We start from the raw sequence: 22172 nt of genomic DNA on the forward strand, positions 1-22172 counted from the left end.
GAACTTGAAAAGTATCCTTTAATATCCCAAATTTGCCCAATTAGATTTTTATCAGAGAGAGTAAACTTGTTTGTGTACATTGAGTAAAGAAATTATTTGATTTCCATTTTAGGTTCTCCTACCAATTTACTGTTTATCTAGAGTAAGCAAAATAACATTTTCTTTTTCTGTTCAAGTTCCCACAATTGTAAAACTGTAACCTTTGAACAAAAATGTTCTGATTGTTAACAGAAATCATTACAACTTATAAATAAATAAATAAAATTATCATGTATACGACAATGGCCAAAGGGTGATAGTGAGATCTGAAATATATTCAAATAGTCTACAGCATATCATCAATGAAGAATTGTTCAGAGAAATCATTCTATCAGATAACTAATGTTTATTAAGTACTCACTATGGTCACGACCCCTCTTCTTATTGAGATTACGGTTATTTTGGTCAAACTTTGATTTCTAGGGGAATGGGAGAAGCAGGAAAGGTACTATATGCCTATAGTGAGAAGGGGCCATCTCAAAGCTCAAGAACACTTGGTAGAGAGATTCAGACACCACAATAAAAAATAGACTTGGGGACCTGTCACAAGGGAGGGTGGAACAAGAAAAAGGTCTCTCTGCAGACATTAGTCTTTCCATGAGTCTGTTCCATTTTCAGATGGAGGAATAGATTTTTTTAAAAAAATTTTGGTGAGGGGGTGGAAAGCCAAAAAGCATCTAATTGAGGGACATAATGGGGGGTATGGAGAGGAAAGCATAGTACTATAAAATAAAATTATCATAAGTGCTTTTTGGATTGCTGATTTCTTTCAAGATTCTTTTAGTATTATAATGTGTTTTTAAATAAAGTGAGAACTATCTATAAAGGGCTAGATTTTGTCCCTGGTTTTAGGTTTCCACTGGGGATCTTGGAATGTATCTCTAAGAATAAGGGGGGGGAACTACATTCTGTGATTGGCACTGTGCTATGTACTAAGTTTTGGGGTTGCCAAAAACAATCTCTGCTCTTAAGGAACCTCACATTTTAATAGGGGAAGCAACATGAGCAGAACAGTATAATAATAATATACAGTATAGACAGAATAAATTGAAATTAATCAATTGAGGGAAGGCACTAGAATTAAAGATATTCAAAAAAGGTTTCTTATAAAAAAATGGAATTTTACTTGGAACATGAAGAAAATCTAGAGGCAGAAATAAGGAAGGAAAGAATTCCAAGTGTTGAGGACACAAGTGAAAATGTCCAGCATCAGGAGATGGAGTGTCTTGTTTGAGGAACAGCAAGAAGGTCAGTATCATTAGAAATCAGTGTATGTGGGGAGTAGATAAGGTATAAAAAGACTAGAAAGGGTGGAAAGGGGAGACAATGTTGTAAAGGGCTTTGAATGCCAAACAGAAAAATATATATTTAATCTTAAAAGTGATAGTAAGCCACTGGAATTTACTGAAGTGAGGAGGGGAGGAGATAGGCAGGGTAACATGGCTTACTTGAACTTCAAGAAAATCACTTTGATAGTTATATGGAGAATGAATTAGAAATGGCACAGAACATTAGGTCATTGCATCTGTCTAAGTTTGAGATAATGAGGGCCTACAGTAAGGTGTTGGCAGGGTCAGAAGAGATAAGGGGGCATATTTCAGAGATCTTATGTAGTTAAGACATTGGACATGGGGGTGAGATAGAGTGAGAGTCAAAGATGCCACTTTGCTTGAAAGCCTTTGTGACTAAGAGGCTGGCAGTTTCCTCAACAGTAATAGGAAATTTGAAAAGGGGAGGCAAAAATAATGAATTCAATTTTGGACATGTTGAGTTTGTTTAGTTTATAAAATATCCAAAAAGCAGTTGGAGATGTGACAAGATATCAACAAAGAGGTTAGGGCTTGATGAAAGATTTGGGAATCATCAGCATAGAGATGATAATTGAATCTATGTGAGTTGATAAGATTGCCAAGTGAAGTAATATAGAGGGCAGAGGTACAAAAGATGCCATCAGAATGATGAATGATTGCAAAAGACAGTAGGCTGATTATGTAATGAGAAGGTTTAAAGGAATGTTTACAGAATTTTGTATGGATTCCTTCCAGGAAGGCATAAAATGTGTACTAAGACAGATAAATGTGTAAGAACAGGTTACAATCTGTACAGATAGTGAGAGCCCAAATTGACAAAGCTCATGTAAACTTTTAGTTTCAAATATATTGATACAGCCTCTAAGAAAGTACACAGAATTACTCATTCCATTTTCATGACTCTATTTAATGAAAAACTCCATGTATGTGTGTGTGCATGTGTATATATGTATGTGTATGTATATGCATATATAGAAACCATCTCTAGTTCCCACTTATCTAAACATGCAGGATTAATATGAAAACTTCTTGAAATATCAATAAACTAATAGAAAAAATAAATACATCAACTTGACTTGAAATTGTTATTTACTTCAAAGGCTGACAATCTTCTTACAGAAAGATAACAGGAGACAAACTAAAAATACAAGAAATATACATTGAACTGTGGGCCAAATTGTCCATAGTAAATGAAATAGTCTGCCTAGACTCCTAAGATTCATTTTGCATTTCATATAAATAGAAGTCATGCTTTTTATATTACTCCTAAAATTTCTCCTTTAAAAAATGTAGACTGCTTAAGAATCTGGGGGTAGTAATGTGCTAAGATTGCTCTAATGAGGCAAAAACCACTTCAAATCATCATATAAACTAACTGATAGGTAGCAGCCAACTCCTATAGATCACTCTTTTAACAATATTTTTCAAGGATGAGCAGAGAGTACCCCTATGAAATGAATAATAATAAGCTTTTGTTAGGATTTGTACTATTTAGATAGCTTTTAAGGTAGTTAGGCATTCTAAATCCTATTAAACATCCCTATTCTAAAAGTATACCTCACTAGACATGAAATACAGGTTCCAGCAAACCTGAAATGAACATGAATGGGATTTCTCAGCACTCTTAGTCACAAATGCTTCTGAACAAAGATGAGCTAAGACTATTTGTCACTTCTTTTCAAATGAGGTTATAGCACATCAAAGGTGCTGCAGGAAAACTGGAGGTGTTAATGGTATAAATCATGACACTTTGATTTCTTTAAATTCTGTCATGCAGCACCATGATGAGATTAAATGGAGGCATTATTTCCTGAGTCTGAAATAGTTCTCCAATTTCTGTTATTCCAATGCCTAATTACTTAGTCAAAGTGTACATTTTCTCTGTATTTCTGGAATTAAAATGTTAAAATTATAATTTTTCTTTTTGCCTTCTCTGCTTTGGCACTTTCCACATCTATATGGAAATGTTGATTATTTAAAGTACAATATCTCATTTTCAAGGAAGCAGAATGAAGTCAGCAGGATGGAACTGGATTCAAGTGGTGCCTCAGATACATTATTAGCTGTATAATTATGGGCAAATACTTAAACTCTCAGTATTCCCAAATAACTCTCTAAAACTCTGATTTGGTAACCTGCATAGAAAATTTCTGTACCAAAGATTTTTCCACACAGATGAAATTACAGGTCTGGGAGAAAATAGAACCCCATATATATATATATTTACAACTAAAAATAAAGTCATATTTAATGTATTCAATAAAGTCAGCAACTGAGTCAAACAATCTGTGAAGTCATTTTTTTAACACCATCAATTGAACTATTCATTTCATCTTCATCTCCCAATTCTCATTATTATTCTTTGTTGCTTTCTAAGAAATAATGAAACAAGATGAGTAATTGATTAATTGTTCAAATATCAAAGGGAACATTTTTGACACATTATATTCCAAAATGCATATGTGGATATATAACTAAGACTAGATGTGAGAACATTGAAGATATTTGACAGGCAATATTGTTTCCATTGCAATAAAGTCTACTTCCTTTCATTTATATCCTTTCAATTCCTTCTTATGTTCATGTAACATTTTCCTGAAAGAGAGCTAACTTCTGTTACTTATAAAAGATAAGAAAAGGACTTCTATTAGGAGGGTAAAAAGAAAGAAATAGGACATGTGATTTGCATAAAAGAAGTTAAATAATATAGTCAGGCATTGGGCTAAAGTATAGCTGAGAATTCTGGGTATTGACCTGTCATTCTAAAGAATCTTTGGGACCATGCTGAATCCTTGGGGTTCAAAGGCCCATTCAGGTCCAACTATCTTTTCAAAAAGCTGTGTTTCAAAGCTCTATTCTGGTTTCTGTTTCACTGGTTTGATAGCTATATTGCTGTTTTTGATTTATTGTATCTCTATAAGAAGGGTACCACCAAAACATTTTTTACCCTAGTGAAACTCTATGGATTTTCATCAGTAGATATTACCAATAGTTATCTTGTGTTCTAAAATGAGTTCCCAGTTTTGCTTGTTGACTCTTCATACTATGTCAGAAGAACCCAAATAGAAACTACTAGGTAAATTTAGAATACTGTGAGAGAATAGGAATGAACCATAGGAAGTTATTTGGCTTCATACTTTAAATTTAGTGGAATAAAGATTTTATTCAATAGTCTGAAGAGAGGTTTTTTGGTAAACTACTAAAGTAATATTCATAACCTACTTCTTTCCCCACCTTTTCATTTCCAAATCTTAGCTTCCAAAATGTGAACTTGGCAAGAACAACCTATGTTTATTTGTCTATATAGGTTTTATGTATCATCAAATATAATGCAGCTACTTTTAAATGCTGTCATTATAACTTGATGACAAGAGTTGTTCAATGATTTAGCCTTGGCAGCACAAAAGCCAATCTATGTGAGGAAATGAAAGCAGGTTTTCAAATGAAATTTGCTGAAAGAATGAGCCATGCATATTGCTTAATATGGCACAATATCATTTCATCTTTGGGAATGCTTTGTTTAATATACAACTTTATGGAAATAAGCACAGGTGGTGCCTGTTAACATATGTTTGAATATTTTGTAACTATCACTTAGCATTTATATAATCCCCAAACCATTTGCCCATCATTTACATTCTTTGTTTATTATTATATTAGATGGGAGCCTGCTTTGGGTGTCTATATTTATGAAAATTGGCTGTCTTCTCTTTTGATCCATAAATATCATAAGGTCTTTCTTTGCTACTGTTAATTATAATAATTCTATATTGAGGAGAAAATCTTGTTCCTTGTTTTTCAACATTTAGGTAAAAGTATCTTTTAAAATTCCTAAATGGTTAGTTCACAAAAATAGTATATCTTGATGTTAGTAGATAGAGTAACAAGAATAGAGGAGCACTGGAAGTTGAAATGAAGGTACTTTTCTGAGTTCATTATCTCCAAGCACAATCTGAGTGATGAAAGTTCAATCAAATTAGGAATCATAAGGGGAAAGAAGAAATGATAAGAAATAACAAATTATATCAAAACAATAGGATGATATAATAAGAAAAAATACTCTTGATTTCTAATTGCAGCATTCTCTAGCCATGAAACCTTCAACAAATCTTCCCTTTCTTTGGATTCTTTTTTTTTTTTTTGTATAATGGTGTTAACTTATATATTTTCTAAGTTTCCTTCCAGTTATAACATATTATGAGTCTATAACACTGAACTTAGAATTCTCAGAATGCATTATTTCAACTCTATTACTGATAACATACATAAAATGTGACTATTGGGATAGTGCAAAATGAACCAGGTTTCAAAATAAGTGTCTTTGGAATATAAATGTTTAATAAATATTTGTTGAATAGATAAAAGAGTATGCTACTGAGAGTCACAAAACAAGTTCTAATTCTAATTTTAACACTAATTAGCAACATAATTGGGGTACAAATCATTTAACCAATTGACATGTTTCCATTCTGTAAAATGAGATTTACTAGCATCCATCTAAATTATCTATAAAATCCCTAAATTTTCTAATGTTCTATAGTCTAGAATTATTTCAAGAAAACCAAAACTGGATAATGTTTTATCAAATTAGCTTAATTTATGAAATTTAAGGAAAACATAAGTCTTAAACAAGGGAGTAGCATGATTTTCTTTACAATTTTCCTCATTATTCTAGAAAGTAAGTGGGTCAAACACATCACTTAAACAATTATAGAGACATAGTTCAATTTCAAATCTTTATAATTTCAAAGTCAAAATGATATGATTGACCTATTAAGGATGCAGTCATTGATTTAGCCTCTTATATTTTTTATAATATGTAAATATGATTAAAAGAGGATGAGGAACATTTATTTGAAGAAAGCATATCATCAGATGACATTTTAATTTCCATTGTCAAAAATAATTTCACTGTGATTGTTCAAATCAGGTACAATTAAATATGGTGAGTAGAAGTATTTTTGGTTCATTATAAATCATGCCCAGTGCAGTTATTTCAGCTGGAACTTGTGTTCTCTAGCCCATTTGAATGTGAGCTCCTTGAAAGCAGGGACTTTCTTACTTTTCTATTGGTATCCCATGCCTTAACTCAGAGCTTTACACATAGGAATCACTTAATAAATTCTTCTTCTTCTGTTTATTCATCAAAACAATAGCCACTCAAACCTGTATGCTAGTCTATTTTTAAAAATACAAGTGAATCCCAGGATTAAAAATGAAAGAACTAGCTAAGGGCAATATAGAAAAGTAGTTGGAGAATACCCATTTTAGTAAAAAAAAAAAAACAACCCAACGATATTTTGAATTTTTATTATAATGAGTTCTCCTTTCATATAGTCAAAGTACTTTGCAAATATTTCAGCATATTAATTGTAACCTCTCTGGGGGAATATCATGGCAACATTTTTTGTCCCCCATTTTATAGACTGATGAATGAGGTAGGGAATTTGAGTGGTTTATCTCAGGCAGCATTGAAAAGAGAATCTAATCCCTTTTATTCACTAGCCCATGCTGTTTTACAAAGTCTTAGAGATTATAATACTATAAAATTAGCTATAAATTCTTCTCTTCATCCATGAAATAGGTATGGAACAAGTGTTTACAAAGTAAACATCACACATTTCCCCATCCATATACTTCAACTCAACCTTAGAGAAAGTGACTATCCTTTAATGAGTAAGTCAACTTAGTTTTGAATTGACCTAAGCTGGGTCCCACTATAAGGAGTATAATAAAGATTGATTAGTTGCAAATGTGACATTTGGGACAGTTGCAAGAGTGACATTATCATATGGTCTAAGACCATCAAATTATTCACAGAATAATTATTCATAGCAATGAATAAGAGCCTGCTTTAGGACTTCCTTGTAAACTAATCTTTAGTTTCCTAACCTATTGGTTAGGATCCCATCCGCATCCCATGAAAATCAATGATTTCTTTAAGTTAGTGTTGAATCTCTCTGTCCCAAACCTTTGAAATGAAGTTAAGGTATAGCAAGAATAACTCTATTTTCTGAGTTGCTTTTTCATAAACCAGATAAGAACCTTAAGTGTTTTGAAGGTCAAAGCTATATGGATTTTAGAGTCCATGGAGAAATGTGGTCAAAAACATTGGTATTAATAGCTCTAGGGAGGCCAAAAGGGAGCACAACTAACAACATCCCATTTTCAGTGAAACACTTTCATGGATTTCAAAGTTGTGTCATCCCTTTCCCTAGTATTAATTTAGATTGACTATCTAGAAAAAAATAAAATGTTCTGGGAGTAGCACTTCCATCTGAAGTGCCTTCCTCCATCTTAGTTGACATTCGTATAATTCTACTTTGAGAGAGAAAACTCAACCTCCTCAGAAAGGATTTATCAAAGTGAATGAAAATGTTTGTCTATATATTAACTGTTCTCAGTAATTATTATGAAGTTTCTTCCAGTTGGCATTTTTATATTATTGGTTATATAATGCTGTCTGGAGATGTCTGGAAATGTCACGCTATGTTGGCCTAAAAATAGTAAACAAACAATCCACCAGAACTGTCCAAATGAATTGTGCAGTGCTGCTGGTGAATATGGTATTATTTAAACTGTAAATATGTTTATTAGACAGTAGAATGTAAACTCCTTGTGGGCAAGGACTGTTTCATATTTGTCTCTGTATCCTCAGTACCTAGCATAGTGCTCATAGCATACAATAGATGTTTGATGAATGTGTATTGGATTGTATTATATGGCATATTTTACTTTTTTTGAGCACTGAAGGAAGGCCATGAGAATCTAAAACAAAATGATATGGTAAAAATGGCCTGATTCTGTGGCCACAAGTTAAATGCAAGTATGTGTAAACAACATTAAGCTATTACTGAGTGACTCAAAGCTTAGTTTTACACAGGATTGAAAAATTGTCCATGTTACAAGAAAACCTGTACTCTAGGAAAAAAGAAAGTGGAATTGTACAGGCAATTAAATGCACACACAGTAATGACAAAAATCACACAGTTTAACAATTGCTAGTTTTTAGGAGCTCTTTGAGCACTGGTTTTGACATGAGGTGCTTCAATATGCCCATTTTGTTTTTCAATCACTTTGTCCACATTCTCTCATAGTACCAGATGAAGAAATAATATGTTTGCTAATACAAATGATCCAATGAGTCACTAGGGCAGATCTAACATTCAGAATCTTGGACCATACATGCATGCCTATTGCCCTTGTTGCTTCTGTTCTGGTGACTTTGAGTGACTGGAGCTCCCAGACTGGTGTGCTGGTGTAACAGGAAATTGGAATCCATATCCGTTATATCCATCCAAGTAGACACACTGGAAGAAACTGATGGGAGCTGTGGAAAAGAATACACAGGCTTGTTATGTACAGCTGCTAATTTGGAACACAAGAGACAAGAACAATAAAAATAAAAAGGCTTCATTTTTAAAAACCAAAGTACAGAGTTTATAGAAATGGACAGAAATCTCTTGCTTTCAGTGAACATTAATATAATACCAGACTTCTAAGCTTGCCAGTACCAAGTGTGTAGAGAAAATGAACTGTTTCAAATGCTTTATTTAGCTTATGAAGCTATTACAAAATTCAAAGTGAAGGAAGATCCAAGATGTCAAGCCCTGGATTTTCAAGCACAGACAAGTATTATTTGGGCTATGAGAAAAAGGAGGGGGGAAATCAATGCTATAGTACATGACCTAAGGGACTTGGAGTAGGAATGAAATGTACTCAAAGTCCACCTCAGCTGTTTACCAGTTGTGTGACCATGAACAAGTCACTCATCTTTTGAAAACATATTTCACTATAAAAAAAAAGGAATAGTAGTATCTGCAGGGTCTACCTCATATGAATCTCAAAAGAGACCATTCAGTAAAACATATCACAAATTTTAAAATGCTATATAAATGCTATCCATTATTATAAAATGCATACAACTGTAATGTAACTGTGGCAATTTCCTTACCCATTAGCTCTATTGCCAGTTGGATGGTGACTGTAGAGAGAAGTTATGTTTATCCTGAACTGAGGGTTGTATTTTTCCCAACACCCTGCTAACTAGATAGAAGCATTCTTGTTCCAAACCAGGTGCTAATATGAAACCCACAGAAATATAATGTCTGGTAAGGGAAATAGATGGGAAAATATAAGAAAGGTAGATAACATTAGAGACTAAGGTTGGAAAGAGATAGAAAATATGATCACAAAGATAAGATATTGGGCTATTGAGGAGAGACAGAAAGTAAAACATGAATGGCTTAGCAAGTTCCTGGCACATAGTAGGTGCTTAAAAATGTTATTGATTGATTGAGGAGGTTAAGATAAGCAGAAAATGCCCATGATTATGTCATTGCTTCCCTATAGGATTTCTCTCTGATATAGGAGGCAAAGAAAGAGAAGTATTTAGTTGCCTGTACAGCAGTAGCCCTTAACAGTATCGATGAACAAACAAAAGGCAAAGCAACCAATAAAATACAGCAGTCTGAGGAGAATTTGCACTATATAATCAGGGATACCTATAGCAAACTCTGTTAGGAAAAGAAGACACGGGAGATGGAGGAGGGGTTTAATAGCTGTTTTTAGGTTTCATAAAATAAAAAAGCTAAGTTAGAATATAAATTGACTTTGCTTTCTTTGGTCTCTGGCAAGATACAGAGCAATGGACACAGCAAAAACAAGAGGCTATGTAGTATGATAGAAAGAATGTAAAATCTGGAATTAGAGGACCTATGTTAAATTCTCAGTTCTGCCATTTTATACCATTTACACACTCTGGCCCACAGTTTCTTCAACTTCAAAAAGTGGGGGTTGAACTAGATAATCTTCAAGGGTCTATTCCATCTCTAAGGCCATGATCCTCTGTACAAATTTTATTCTGTAAATTTTACTAACACATATTTCTTTGATCTGACAGTTGCAGATTTTGGTTATAATGTTGCTGTGAGAATTTTTTTTTTTGTTTCTAATTGATTGTATTTCACTTTGTCTTCAGTTTCTAATGGGGTTGGATTGTTTTCATTCATTTTCTTAAAATAAAAAAAAAATCTACATTTTTTTCCTCTTCTTAACCTGTTTTCTGGGTCTGGTATATTTGCTAAACAATATCTTACACTTGCTTCTATTTTCCCCAGTCTTTTGGTTTTTTGAAAAAAAATTCTTCTTTCATAGAGTAATTAACTTTAGCTTAATTCATTCCAATTTTCAGGTGGGCTTTCATTTAGGTAAAGTTTTGTATTCACATATCAAACTGTAAATTCTTTTAAAGACTTTCCTTTAGAGTTCTTATTTCCTTTCCAATTATTTCCTCTATATGTCATATTTCATTTTACAATAATAGCTACTATTTATATAATATTTAGAAAGTTGCAGTGTGCTATCCATATACTCTCTTATTTGATCCTCACATCAACCCTGTGAGGTAGGTACAACCCATCATTTAAAAATTATTATCAAATTGTGTTTCACTGAAACTCTTCTTCCAGAAATGATAGAATTCATCTCTTCTTTTGGGTTTATTTCTTGTGAATTTCTGTCTCCAAAATAGTTCTCTGTCATCAATGTTTTTTTAAGTACAAAATATCACACACATGTGTCTATATGTGCATATATATGCATGCATATTTATCTATACATATACATACAAATATGTGTATGTATAGCTATATACACACATTGTTTCTATCTATCTATCTGTCAATTATTTATGTCTTACTGATCTTCTCCATGACTGTTGGTGGATATTCCCTGCCTCAGAATTTGGTACTTTGTAAGCATTACATGACAAATGTTTAAATTAAGGCTTTTACAAAGAGTGCTTTATTTGGACTGTCCAGAAATTGTTTTCTGCAATTCGGTTAGGGACCAATACCCTATTCCATTTTCACTAGAAGGAAAATGTCCAATTTATTAGTGCAGGACTAATAAACTATCTAGGATGCTGAATTTTATAACTAAATATGAACATTGCATACTAGAATCAATGTTCGCCAGAGAAAGTGAATATTATTACTCTATTACATAGCTGAAAAAAAAAAAAAACAACTTGGGCACTTAGGGACAGGTCTAGTTCTATGTCTTTTCTATTTGATAGAAGGAAGTTTAGCAAATCAGGTTCAGCAATTCTAGTCTAGATATTGTAGTAAAAGACAGAGTCAGGCATAAATTTAGTGATTGTACTTATGAAACAGAGTTTTATAGGGCTGTTTGCTATAAATGCTGTGCTAGTCATCATTATCATGTAATTTCTTCAACTAAGTGCCTCTTGCCTGACACAAAAAGTGACTACTTTCTCTTTGAGAGAGAGAGAGAAAAAATGACCTACTTTAAAGTCATGTTTGATGTCTGTACTAAAAATCTTCTTCCAGGAATAGATTATTGGCTTTTCATGAAGAAATCTTCAAGCTTAGTTTCAAATACTTTGTTTTTAATATGAGGAGAATAAGCAATGTATAAGTTAGTCATCAATAAACTCACTTTTTTCTTTCTTCATGGATGTCACGTCTTCAGTTTCCTCTGGTGGATATAAAAACATAAAAGCATATATTGTGTGAGATCACTACCTTAGCATTAATGTATAGACAACAAAACTATATATTTGAGGACACCAACATATTTGAACTCAAATCTGAGCAGAAAGAAGTGATGTTTGCCTCAGGAAGGTTTTTCTTAGGCCTTTATATTAGAACACCAACATGTAAAAGACAAAAGGAAAACCAGATATAAGGAAAAAAGTTATCTGGAATAGAGGCTGATATATATATGTATATATATATATAATTTCACCACTTTCACCACCAAATATATGTATTTGGTGGGGAAAGTGGTAAAATGAAACTGGCATAGATTTACTGGATAGGAATGGAAGGTTCCCATTTGAATATCACTGATTGCATCTTGTTTTTCTGGACAGTTCTTAAATATTAGAGAAATAGTGATAAAGTATGGATCCTAGCTCTCTATTTATTTGATTGATTTTTTTCCTGATATTTGAATGTTTTCAATGATCATAATAAGAAAACACATCAGCATTTTGAATTTATCATGTTTTCTCTATTAATTTTTGGGATATGGAGGTTGAGAATAAGAGAATGAGTAGCATTTCTGCATATGAAAGTCATCTAGGGTCAAAGTATTCAGTGAAGAACCATGATTATCCATTTTATCCTCTAGGGGGTCCTTTGTTAAACTTTCAAATCAAATATGTGGCTACATCTTATTTGGATATATCTATATAAAGAGGAGATAGTAGAATGAGATTTTTGGCGAGAAACTATAAGGTTTGAAATCGGGGGACCTTGGTCTAATGTTGACTTAATTACTATCTATTAAATGCTAGCTATTAAGTCTAACTAAGTAACTTGGGATTTTTTTACTTCATTCTTTGTTTCCTCGTGTAAAATAAAGAAGTTGTACTATTTGGATTTCAAAGGTACTTTACTAATTGTAAAAACTCTGAGGAACAACATGGTATAGCGGAAGGAATATTAATTTTTGAGTCTGAGGACATAAGCTTGAATCCCGGTTTTGCAACTTACTTAATGATCTTGGTTATGTCACTTTATCTCTTTATATGTATATCTAAGACTCCTTATAACTTGGAATTCTAAAAGGATAGCCATTCCTCAGTTTTAATCTTCTTTAGGTTAGTAATTCTCATTCTTGAGTCTTTTAGTGATTTTCATGGGGCCTAGCTCAAAGCAGATATTCAATAAATGTTTACTGATTGATTAATAGACCCAATATTTTAATTAGTTATTAGGCAATGATAGCTGTATTCTGTATTCTAATCACAAGGGCAGTCATCAGAGAAATTCATGCCACTTGTGAGTAGAAAATAACTACTTCCTACCAAATCCGTTAAGTAGCTCTGGAGTCAGAAAAGCTCCCAGAAAATGATCACAGAGACTGGCAAATAAAAGGAACCTTAGAAATTGTATAGTTCAGTCTATTTGTTTTACATGAAGAAATTTGAGGTTCACACTTTAAATTAAATTTTAAAAAAATCTAGTTAGTTGCTGGATCAAAGTTCCTGACTCTTATAATTGTTCATCCTTTCCATTTGCCTATCAGTACTGTATCAGTAGATAGGATTAATTTGTATGTCTAATCTTCCTAACAATAGCAACTATACACTTGGTTATCTCCTGAATGATTGATGTTCTTAGGGTCATGTAACACCCTCATCACTCTTGAAGTCAAAATCCCTTTCTATTCCTTTTTCAAAGCCTGCTAATTATCAAAAATGTCCCCAATTTTCATTTAAGTGACTGACAGAAGGCTACAAGATTTGCTCATTACATGTCATCAAATTCTGCCCAAATTGATGCTTCTACACAATTCATTTAAGGAAATCCACAATAAAGAACAAATAAGAGCAAAATGAGAAAACATCTAACTCCAGTCACTTGCAAAGGTAGAACATTGTATATATTGTAAAAAAAAACAAAATTGTAAAAAAAAATTGGTAAGTTTTGCTGATTTTTTTTCTCTTTTTTCCTAAACAAAAAAACTAACAAAAACAACAACCAAGCATGGCTCTCTTGGAAGAGGGAGACAAAAGGATATAGAAAATGTAAGTTTAACTAATATAAAAACAAAAAAAAATCTTTTTTATCTTTTTAAATAAAAATCTTTATATTATTTAAATTTTCTTGTCTTTTTAAAATAAAAACATTTGTATTAAATAAAAGAAGTGTGCATTACAAATATATACTTAATGGAAACCCATGAGTAGAATAAAAGGGTAAAGTATACAGTTGGGCTAAGTGGGATCTAGATTTGTCTTTTCATTGATGTGAGGAACTCCTAACTAGAAAAAACTCTTCATTGAAGCAGATACAAATTCATCTTTAACTTGTCCTATAGAGTTGCCTGGGAGCTCCATGACACTTTTGCTTTTAGTCCCATAGGAGTATGAGTTCCAGGTACAACCAAACTCCCCCAAACAAAAAACATTAAGAAACTGCTCTGAGAACAATCTTATAAGTAAATTATATGCAACAAGCTTACCCTTGACTTTCTTTGAAGATGGCACTTCATCAAAGTCTTCTAGAGAAAATTTTAAGAAGGGAAAATATGTCAGGAAGTTTTTTATTTCCCCGCCTCATTTCCAAAAGAGCAAATAGAATAACCTTAAAATTGGAGGTTCCATTACACCATTTATTTGGCATTGATTTTAAAGAGCTTTGTTGAACACAACCTAGTGATATGTATCTGGAAGAGGAAGAGTATAGAACCTGGATCAAGTAAGTATTCCAGCAAACCTAGAAGAAATCCAGAATGAAGAAGGCCTTGGTGTTGGCCTTGGATATCTCTATTCTCTTTAACTTATCTATTCCTATTCTAGTGTTCTTAGAACTTTATTTGGCAGCTTTTTTCTAGTTCAACTTTTAGGAACCTGGGTGCTATCTCATGTAATCTGAGTCCAAGAGACAAAGAGATCTTGAGGAAATTATAATTGAGGAGTATAATTATTATACTTAAAGGCTGATTGCTTGATTTTAAACTTTTCCTAAGGCAATTAAAAGGATAGGCTAAGCATTTAGCCATCAATTTGAAATAAAACTGAAACACATAAATTCAGTCTAAGATAGCATTTTGTAAATTGTTTTGAGTTTTGTACTTTAACATTTTGACACTATTGAATATATTAAATTTTCAAGAAAGTAATTTAAAGTTGAATATAATCATTTCACAATAGAATAAAGTATTCTTCAATGCCACCCCTTCCACCCCTCTGCTAAGCACTAACTTTTAAATATTATTTGAATATGGCTCTGATGCCTATTTATTTTTGCTGATTCAAACATACTGATTGTCCCATAATAACTAGTTGGCCGGAAAGGTCACTATGCAAATGTACTTTAATAGGGAAGAGAGGTAGTCATTTGGGAGAACAAACTGTTGGATGAAGAGCATAATGCTTGTGAAAAAAATCAATGACAATTTTTTTTCTTAGAATTAAAAGCTTATGTCACAATATTTTAAGTTGTCTTATAAAGCAGAATTGAATTGATAAAATAATGACATTCAGAGAACAGTATAACTAAGACTAATTGTTTCGCAATGATATGCAAAAGGAAAACAACAGACATTTGAATACAAACTTTAAATCACTAATTCAGAGAACATTTTTTCTGGAAGAAAACAGAGGACATAGATCCCAATCTTATATTAGAGGTGAAGAAATGAAGACTCAGAGAATGGAAGAAATGGTGACATGGCTAATTGGAAGACCAAAGGCTAAAACCAAAGTTTCCCGATTCCCAGTCAGTTTACATTCAATCATGTCAAATCACCCTCATTTAACAATTAGGTGAATCAATGACTTCAACCAAATTGATTTTATTCTTTTTGAACCTTCCTTCTAATGTAGATCATAACTCTCACAAGCCTCAGCAGGCAGAAATTACTGAGCCTGGAAATAAGCTCACCATGTAATGGCCAACCCTTTGCAGATGGACATTTCTGAACCAAGGGCTTCTCTTTAGATTTCTGACCCATGATCCACTGCAAGGCCTATCCTGAAGGTGTTTCCAGTTTATCAGAAATTATGCTTTGCTGTTATACTTTTCTAATCTCAAGGTGACCTCATATAATTATGAAGCACTAGATGGGTTTTCAATAGAGAACATGAATGTTATGAGACAAAACTAAAAATAGTGCCAGAACAATTCAATGAATGAGTAAATCAAATTACTAATCATTTACTCTGTGTCATTATAGGCTGAGGGAGTGTTGTATGTAGGGGGGTTATAGAAGTAATATAAAATATCAATAATTTGTGACATTTAAAACATTCTTCATAAATTATCAGAGAACTTTAAGATATATAGGTCTTGGTTTTTCTCTTTTTATCTGATCATGAAGGATATAACATTTGTATTTTGCTTTTCTCATACTCTTTAACCTTATTAGGTATAAACAGTTAAGACAGATGGATTACAATCTGTTTACAATCCTGAAATGACTGAGATGCAAGTAATACTTCACTGCTGAATGCTTTCAAAAAAAAGAAAGTGTTATGACAGAGAACATTGATTAGTCAACAAGGGTTTCCTGAGAACTTGCTACATGCCAGAAATTAAGCTAGTTGTTAGAATAGCAAAAAAGGAAATAATTATTAATTTCAAGGAATATATGATATGTTCTTATGAGACACAAAAATTATCTTTTTATATTTAATTTTTATTTATTTTTTCAATATTTTTTATTTTTCCAAATACATGTAAATATAGCTTTCAATATTCATCTTTGTAAAATTGTTTTTTGAAATTTTCTCCCCTTCCTCCTTTCTCTTCCCCCTCTCTAAGACAACAGTCAATCTGATATAGGTTAAATATATGTAATTATTTTAAACATACTTCTATGTCTGTCATATTGTGCAAGAAAAATTAGATCAAAAGGGAAAAAATCACAAGAAAAAAAAAAGCAAGCAAACAACAACACCAACAACAATAAAGTGAAAATACTATATATATTTTCATCCACATTCAGTCTCCTTAATTCTCTTTCTGTATGTGGGAAGCATATAGATATCAACTTTATACATTAGTACATACCGAAAGAAACGATAACTAAATACAAGGTAGTTAAGGTAGGAAACCACTAATATTTGGGGAGTAGGGAATCAATAAAGTTTTCTCTAGAAGATGGCACCCAAATGGAATCTCAAAGTATTATTAGATTGTCTAAGAGATGAGGAGGAAGTATATTTTACACATGGGGGATGATCATTATAAAGGCACAGTGAACTCTCAATCTCTGGCTTTGTGCCACTGTTGCAGATAGATGTTCTTGGCTTCCTGTCTAGAAAGAACATTTTGAGATTAAGATTTTGCTGTGGCGGTAAAAAAATATTTTAGGGAATTCCCAAAAGTAGTCATTATCTAATAACCTGGTTACTTGTTGTGATAATGCATAAAGTTATTTTTGTCTTTACATACTGGCTTTGTGACATTAGACAAGTCATTTAATCTTTCTGAAATTTATTTCCACTGAGGTCACTTTCAGCTTTAAATCTATTATCTTTACATTTCTCATAGTATTTTGTATAGATGACTCATTTGTATTTGTGTCAAAGGCAGTCAACAAGCATTCTACTATGTGCTACACATTGTGTTAAGCATTTTTCTTTTGTTTGAGAACTTTGTGTGCAAATTCTCTCCCTTCTAGGCATATTCTCCTTTACTCTGTAATCTCCTTAATAATACTGTGACTTCATAGCATCTCTCTTGTTAAAGGTGGGACATCATTAGAATAGACAATGGAGTTGCAGTCAGAGGCAAACTCTGTCACTTGATACCTTTCTGTAAAAGGAAGGGGTTGGACTAGATGACCTCTGATATTCCTCCCAAACCTAAATCTATAAGTTTATCATTCCAGGATCTGGCCTAATACCTTACACACTGTATTTCCTTAATACATTTTTGCCTGGTTGAATTGAATTCTGTCTAGTTCAATATAAAGGTAATAGGACTAACTAATCTGTTAGGTTTGAAGAGAGTTATTATAAATCATATTATTCACTAATTAAATCTTTATATATTTTAAAAAATGAACAGAAATGATATTTGATTGATTAGAATTTTTTCCATGGGGAAGAGGAATATTATGTTATAGTCTTAGTATAAGCAGACAATGGGAAGAAAGAGATACTTTTTTTTCCCCTTTTAAACAAACAGACTAGATATATGAATTACCATCCTTTACACTAAGAAAGTCACAGATTTATCTTTTGAAACAATCAACTTAATTTTTGTTTTATACTTTATTGCCCAATAAAACAATAATAGTTCTACTAAATAGAAAATAGGTGGAGATTGTTTTCTTTTTAAAAACCTCATCAAAAGGAAAAAAATTATTTAAAAAATTCACTTCATTTAAGCCAACATCAAACTACATTATCAGAAAAAGCAAGAAATAAAATTAGAGGAAAAAAATAAAATAAAATTACAAATCTTATTTTTTTTTGTCTCAGGAATACAAAGGAAATAGGATGTATCAAACTCTATATCTAGCCATAATTTAAGGGTTGTTTGGAAAATATCTCACTATGTCAGAAATGCATTGGATTTCAATTTTCATTTTTAAATCAGATTAGTAAATATGCTAAAACATTAGAACACCAAAAATTTGTTTGCAACTATCAAATATTTACTTTCATACATACATAGAAGTGTATGACCAGAATACATTAGATAAGCAATGGATAGGATCCATGCCATATGTATCTGTGAATGACCTCACTGAAATGTATTTATAAGAGTATATGAATAACAGCAATGTAGACTAGACAGACATGGATGTTTTTCCCTTTATGATGAGAATTCCCTCAATGGCATCATAGATTCCTTTTTGTTCATGAACTGAAACATACAGGAATAGAAGAAAGAGTTTCTTAAACTTAGGAGTAAAACTTAATATGTTTGTTTATTAAGTTTATTAAGTAAAAGATCACATACCTCTTAAAAGTGGATAATTGGAATGGACCTTTCAAACACTAATGAAATTACAAATAAACATTTGGTCATCTGGAACCTTGAGTTTAATTTATTTATAATGATAGATTTAACCTCAGTTTTCTTTAGTTTCTTTGAAGTTCATTGTAATACTAGACTTAGATACTCCTCTCAGAGCTGATAATTTGTTCTAGTGTCTTCCAAAAGGATGTATATCTTTTACTATAGTGCATGTGTGACCGGAGATACCTAGTTGGTCCTCTGGCAATCATGACTGAAGGATTACCTCAAAAATGATTGTTACTGAGCCAGAAACAGCTCTTTCCTCTTTTTATTGTGTTGTTTTATGTACACACACACACACACACACACACACACACACATATAATATGTATATCATTATAAACTCAACTTTCCATTAAGTTTTCATCAAAGTTGGGAGGTAGAAGGGAAACAGTATTTCTTTTTTTTCTGTCCCTCTAAAAACAATAGCATCTATAACTGATGCACAGTGCAGGGAGAATGTGTATTTCCTGTTAAAAAACTGAGTTAGACCCGAAATCTTCAGCTGCTTCTTCTGTTTTGTGTTTCTTCCTTTGATTTCAGGTCATTAAATAGCTGTTATGAGAGACATTTCCAGACCTGGCAGCTGACTCATTAATTCTAGAGTTCTTGAATATATACTAGTTACTCAGCTGGCGTTGCTTCTAGCAACTACACAGCTTTTCCAAAAAGAAGATGATTACTGACAGACTTGTCCTGAGATTAAAAGATTAATGAGTTATGTCTGCCTGGTCAATATGCTGAGAAATTCTTGAGTCAATTGTAGACAATGAAAATCTGAAGACAAAATGAAATGTAGTCCCAGAAAATGCTTTCAAGTTTCCAATAGATAATACATGGTGGTTTATGTTTTAAATACCTGTTAATATGAGATCTTGAATGTTTTTTTATTAAAGTATTTCTCTTGTGGTAGAAAAAAACAAATATCTCTCTCTCTCTGATATCTACTTTGTCCATTGAGTACCATTTTCACACGGGTGATCTTTTTTGGTGAAACCTATATGGAACTATAGCAATATTTGTTGTAGGTGTTTTTCCCAGAATTCCAAATTCAAAGTATAGCAAACCAGAAAATGTAAGAAAAAGCTTAATCTCTTGCAGTTGAGGTCAAATTCCTTCAAGATTGAACCTGATTCAGACCTCTTTTTCTGGGAATTTTTTCCTGGACTTCTTTGCCTCTGATGGGGTGTGTAACCCTCTTGATAGCAAAGTGGATAGAGAATATAGAGAATAATTTCAGGTTAGGGAGACAATTTCAATTGTAGCTTCTGGCAATGTCATAATTATAAAGTCTCAGCAAGTCACTATACCTCTAAGTGCACTAGTCAACTAGTTTTAAAACAGGTACTGATCTACCTTATGAGAAGTTTTTTCCCCCCTGAAGATTCCAATGAAATCACAGGTTCAGATTAAAGGAAAAGCAAAAAAAAAAAAAAAAAGAATAATATCTATTTTGTACTTTCAAGTTCTGTGGGCTTAGAATATTGTTTTTAAAGACTTTAAAGCTTGGGAACTAGTTGAGCTTCAATGTAGCCAAAATAGGACTGATCAGTCATTGAGCTATTCCACTTATTCAATGCATAGGTAATAACCAGCCTTCCTTCTGGGTGTCCCAAAAGTCTTAACACTATTTAAACTGTATTATGGATAAGTGAGACATTGAATGCAATAAAAACTTTTCTAATTTAAAACTGCACTAAGATTTTGAGGCAGCCTATGTAGTGCTTTAAGATTTACAAAATAAGATAGATATACACACATACACTCTTACATTCACATGCATGTATATATATACACACACACAAATATGTACATATAGACAAAGTACATATTATATATATATACATATATGTGTGTATAATACACATGGCACATATATATGTTTATATATGATATATATGGAATACATGTATTTATGCAGAATACTATATATTCATATACATATATTATATATACACTAATTTTTTTAAAACACTGTGGTAATATAATACAATATAATGCAACAATACTGAGCTAAATGTTATTATCATATACATTTTATAGATGAAATAATTGAAATTGAGAGGTTAAATAACTAATTATTTGAAGCAGAATTTGGAACACAGGTCTTGGCTCCAAATTCATTACCCTGTTCACTACTTCATTAAACTATTTTCTAGAAGCAAGGAACTGTGTTAGACTTTGAGGAGAATATGATATTGCATAAAATTCATTCTCAATTCTTAAAGTATATGAAATCTAATAGAAGAAATGATTTAGAAACACATAGTTCTAATAAAAGTCAATCTATGACGAACTCTATAAAGGAAATAGAGATTAAATCCTAGAGTAATTAGAGATTATTAGGAAGAGTATTTTGGAAAAGGTGGTATTGGAGCTAGAGGAGATGGTGATCAGAGAGGGCACTCTAGGTAAGAGAAATGGCATTAAAAAAAAAAAAACAAGGGAGCAGGAAAATACAAAACTCATTCAGTAGAGCAAATAGTTTAAGTAGTTGAATATCTTTAGTGGCATATAAATTGGAGATCTTGGTAATATTGAAAATAAAAAGGCTTGAATGCCAGGCTAAGCAGGTTAGACTTTATGCTTTCCACGGGTCAGCAAACTATAGCCTGCAGGCTATAAGTCATGTAATTTTTTTTTCATATGACTTGTTCATATTTTTAATAAAAATTTTACTGTTTTATTGTATTTATGAATATGAAAACCATTCTTCAAGAGCAGGAAGTAAAAAGATATGATTTGTACTTAAGAGTGCAGTTTTCAATTCCTTTAATCCAGGACAATTCATTGAATATTAGAGTATACTACGATCCAAATAGAACTTTATAAGAAATAATATGATTACTATATAGAAGACAGATAAGAAGGAGAGAGAATAGAATTATGGAGCAAAAATTATAATGATCATTAAGAACATTTATTCCAACACTAATTTTAAAGATGGAAAAACCAGAATAGAGAAATTAAGTGACTTTCTAATAGTTACATAGAAGATCCATATTAATGGCAGGAATTCTCTCAACCCTAGTTCAAAGTATAACATGCTTGTTATTAAAGCAAATGAGATGAACAGAAACCATATGATTATCTCAACAGATGCAGAAAAAAAAATTGACAAAATCCAACAGCTATTTCTTTAAAAACACCACAGAACATAGGAATAAATGGAGTTTTCCTTAAAATGATTAGTAGCATCTATTTAAACCACCAGCAAGCATCTTATATAATAGGGATAAACTAGAAGCATGCCCAATAAGATCAGAGGCAAAACAAGGTTGCCCACTATCACCGTTACTATTCAATGTTGTAT

The 22172-nt window shown here is 32.1% G+C and overlaps 1 protein-coding gene across 24 annotated transcripts in view; it reads right to left on the minus strand.

The window, feature by feature from the left end:
* Positions 1-6643: 6643 nt before the first annotated feature.
* TRDN (triadin) overlaps positions 6644-22172 on the minus strand; it is a 517197-nt gene continuing 501668 nt past the window's right edge. For all 24 annotated transcript variants that reach the window (XM_051997667.1, XM_051997655.1, XM_051997656.1 and 21 more), the window contains 3 exons: positions 14346-14384; positions 11811-11849; positions 6644-8679 (listed from right to left, as the gene is read on the minus strand). In XM_051997667.1, the coding sequence (XP_051853627.1) occupies positions 8543-8679; positions 11811-11849; positions 14346-14384 (215 nt within the window). In that variant the 3' untranslated portion in view covers positions 6644-8542. The remainder of the gene's footprint in view (positions 8680-11810; positions 11850-14345; positions 14385-22172) is intronic.

The sequence above is a fragment of the Antechinus flavipes genome, chromosome 4, assembly GCF_016432865.1.
Source record: "Antechinus flavipes isolate AdamAnt ecotype Samford, QLD, Australia chromosome 4, AdamAnt_v2, whole genome shotgun sequence".
NCBI lineage: Eukaryota > Metazoa > Chordata > Mammalia > Dasyuromorphia > Dasyuridae > Antechinus > Antechinus flavipes.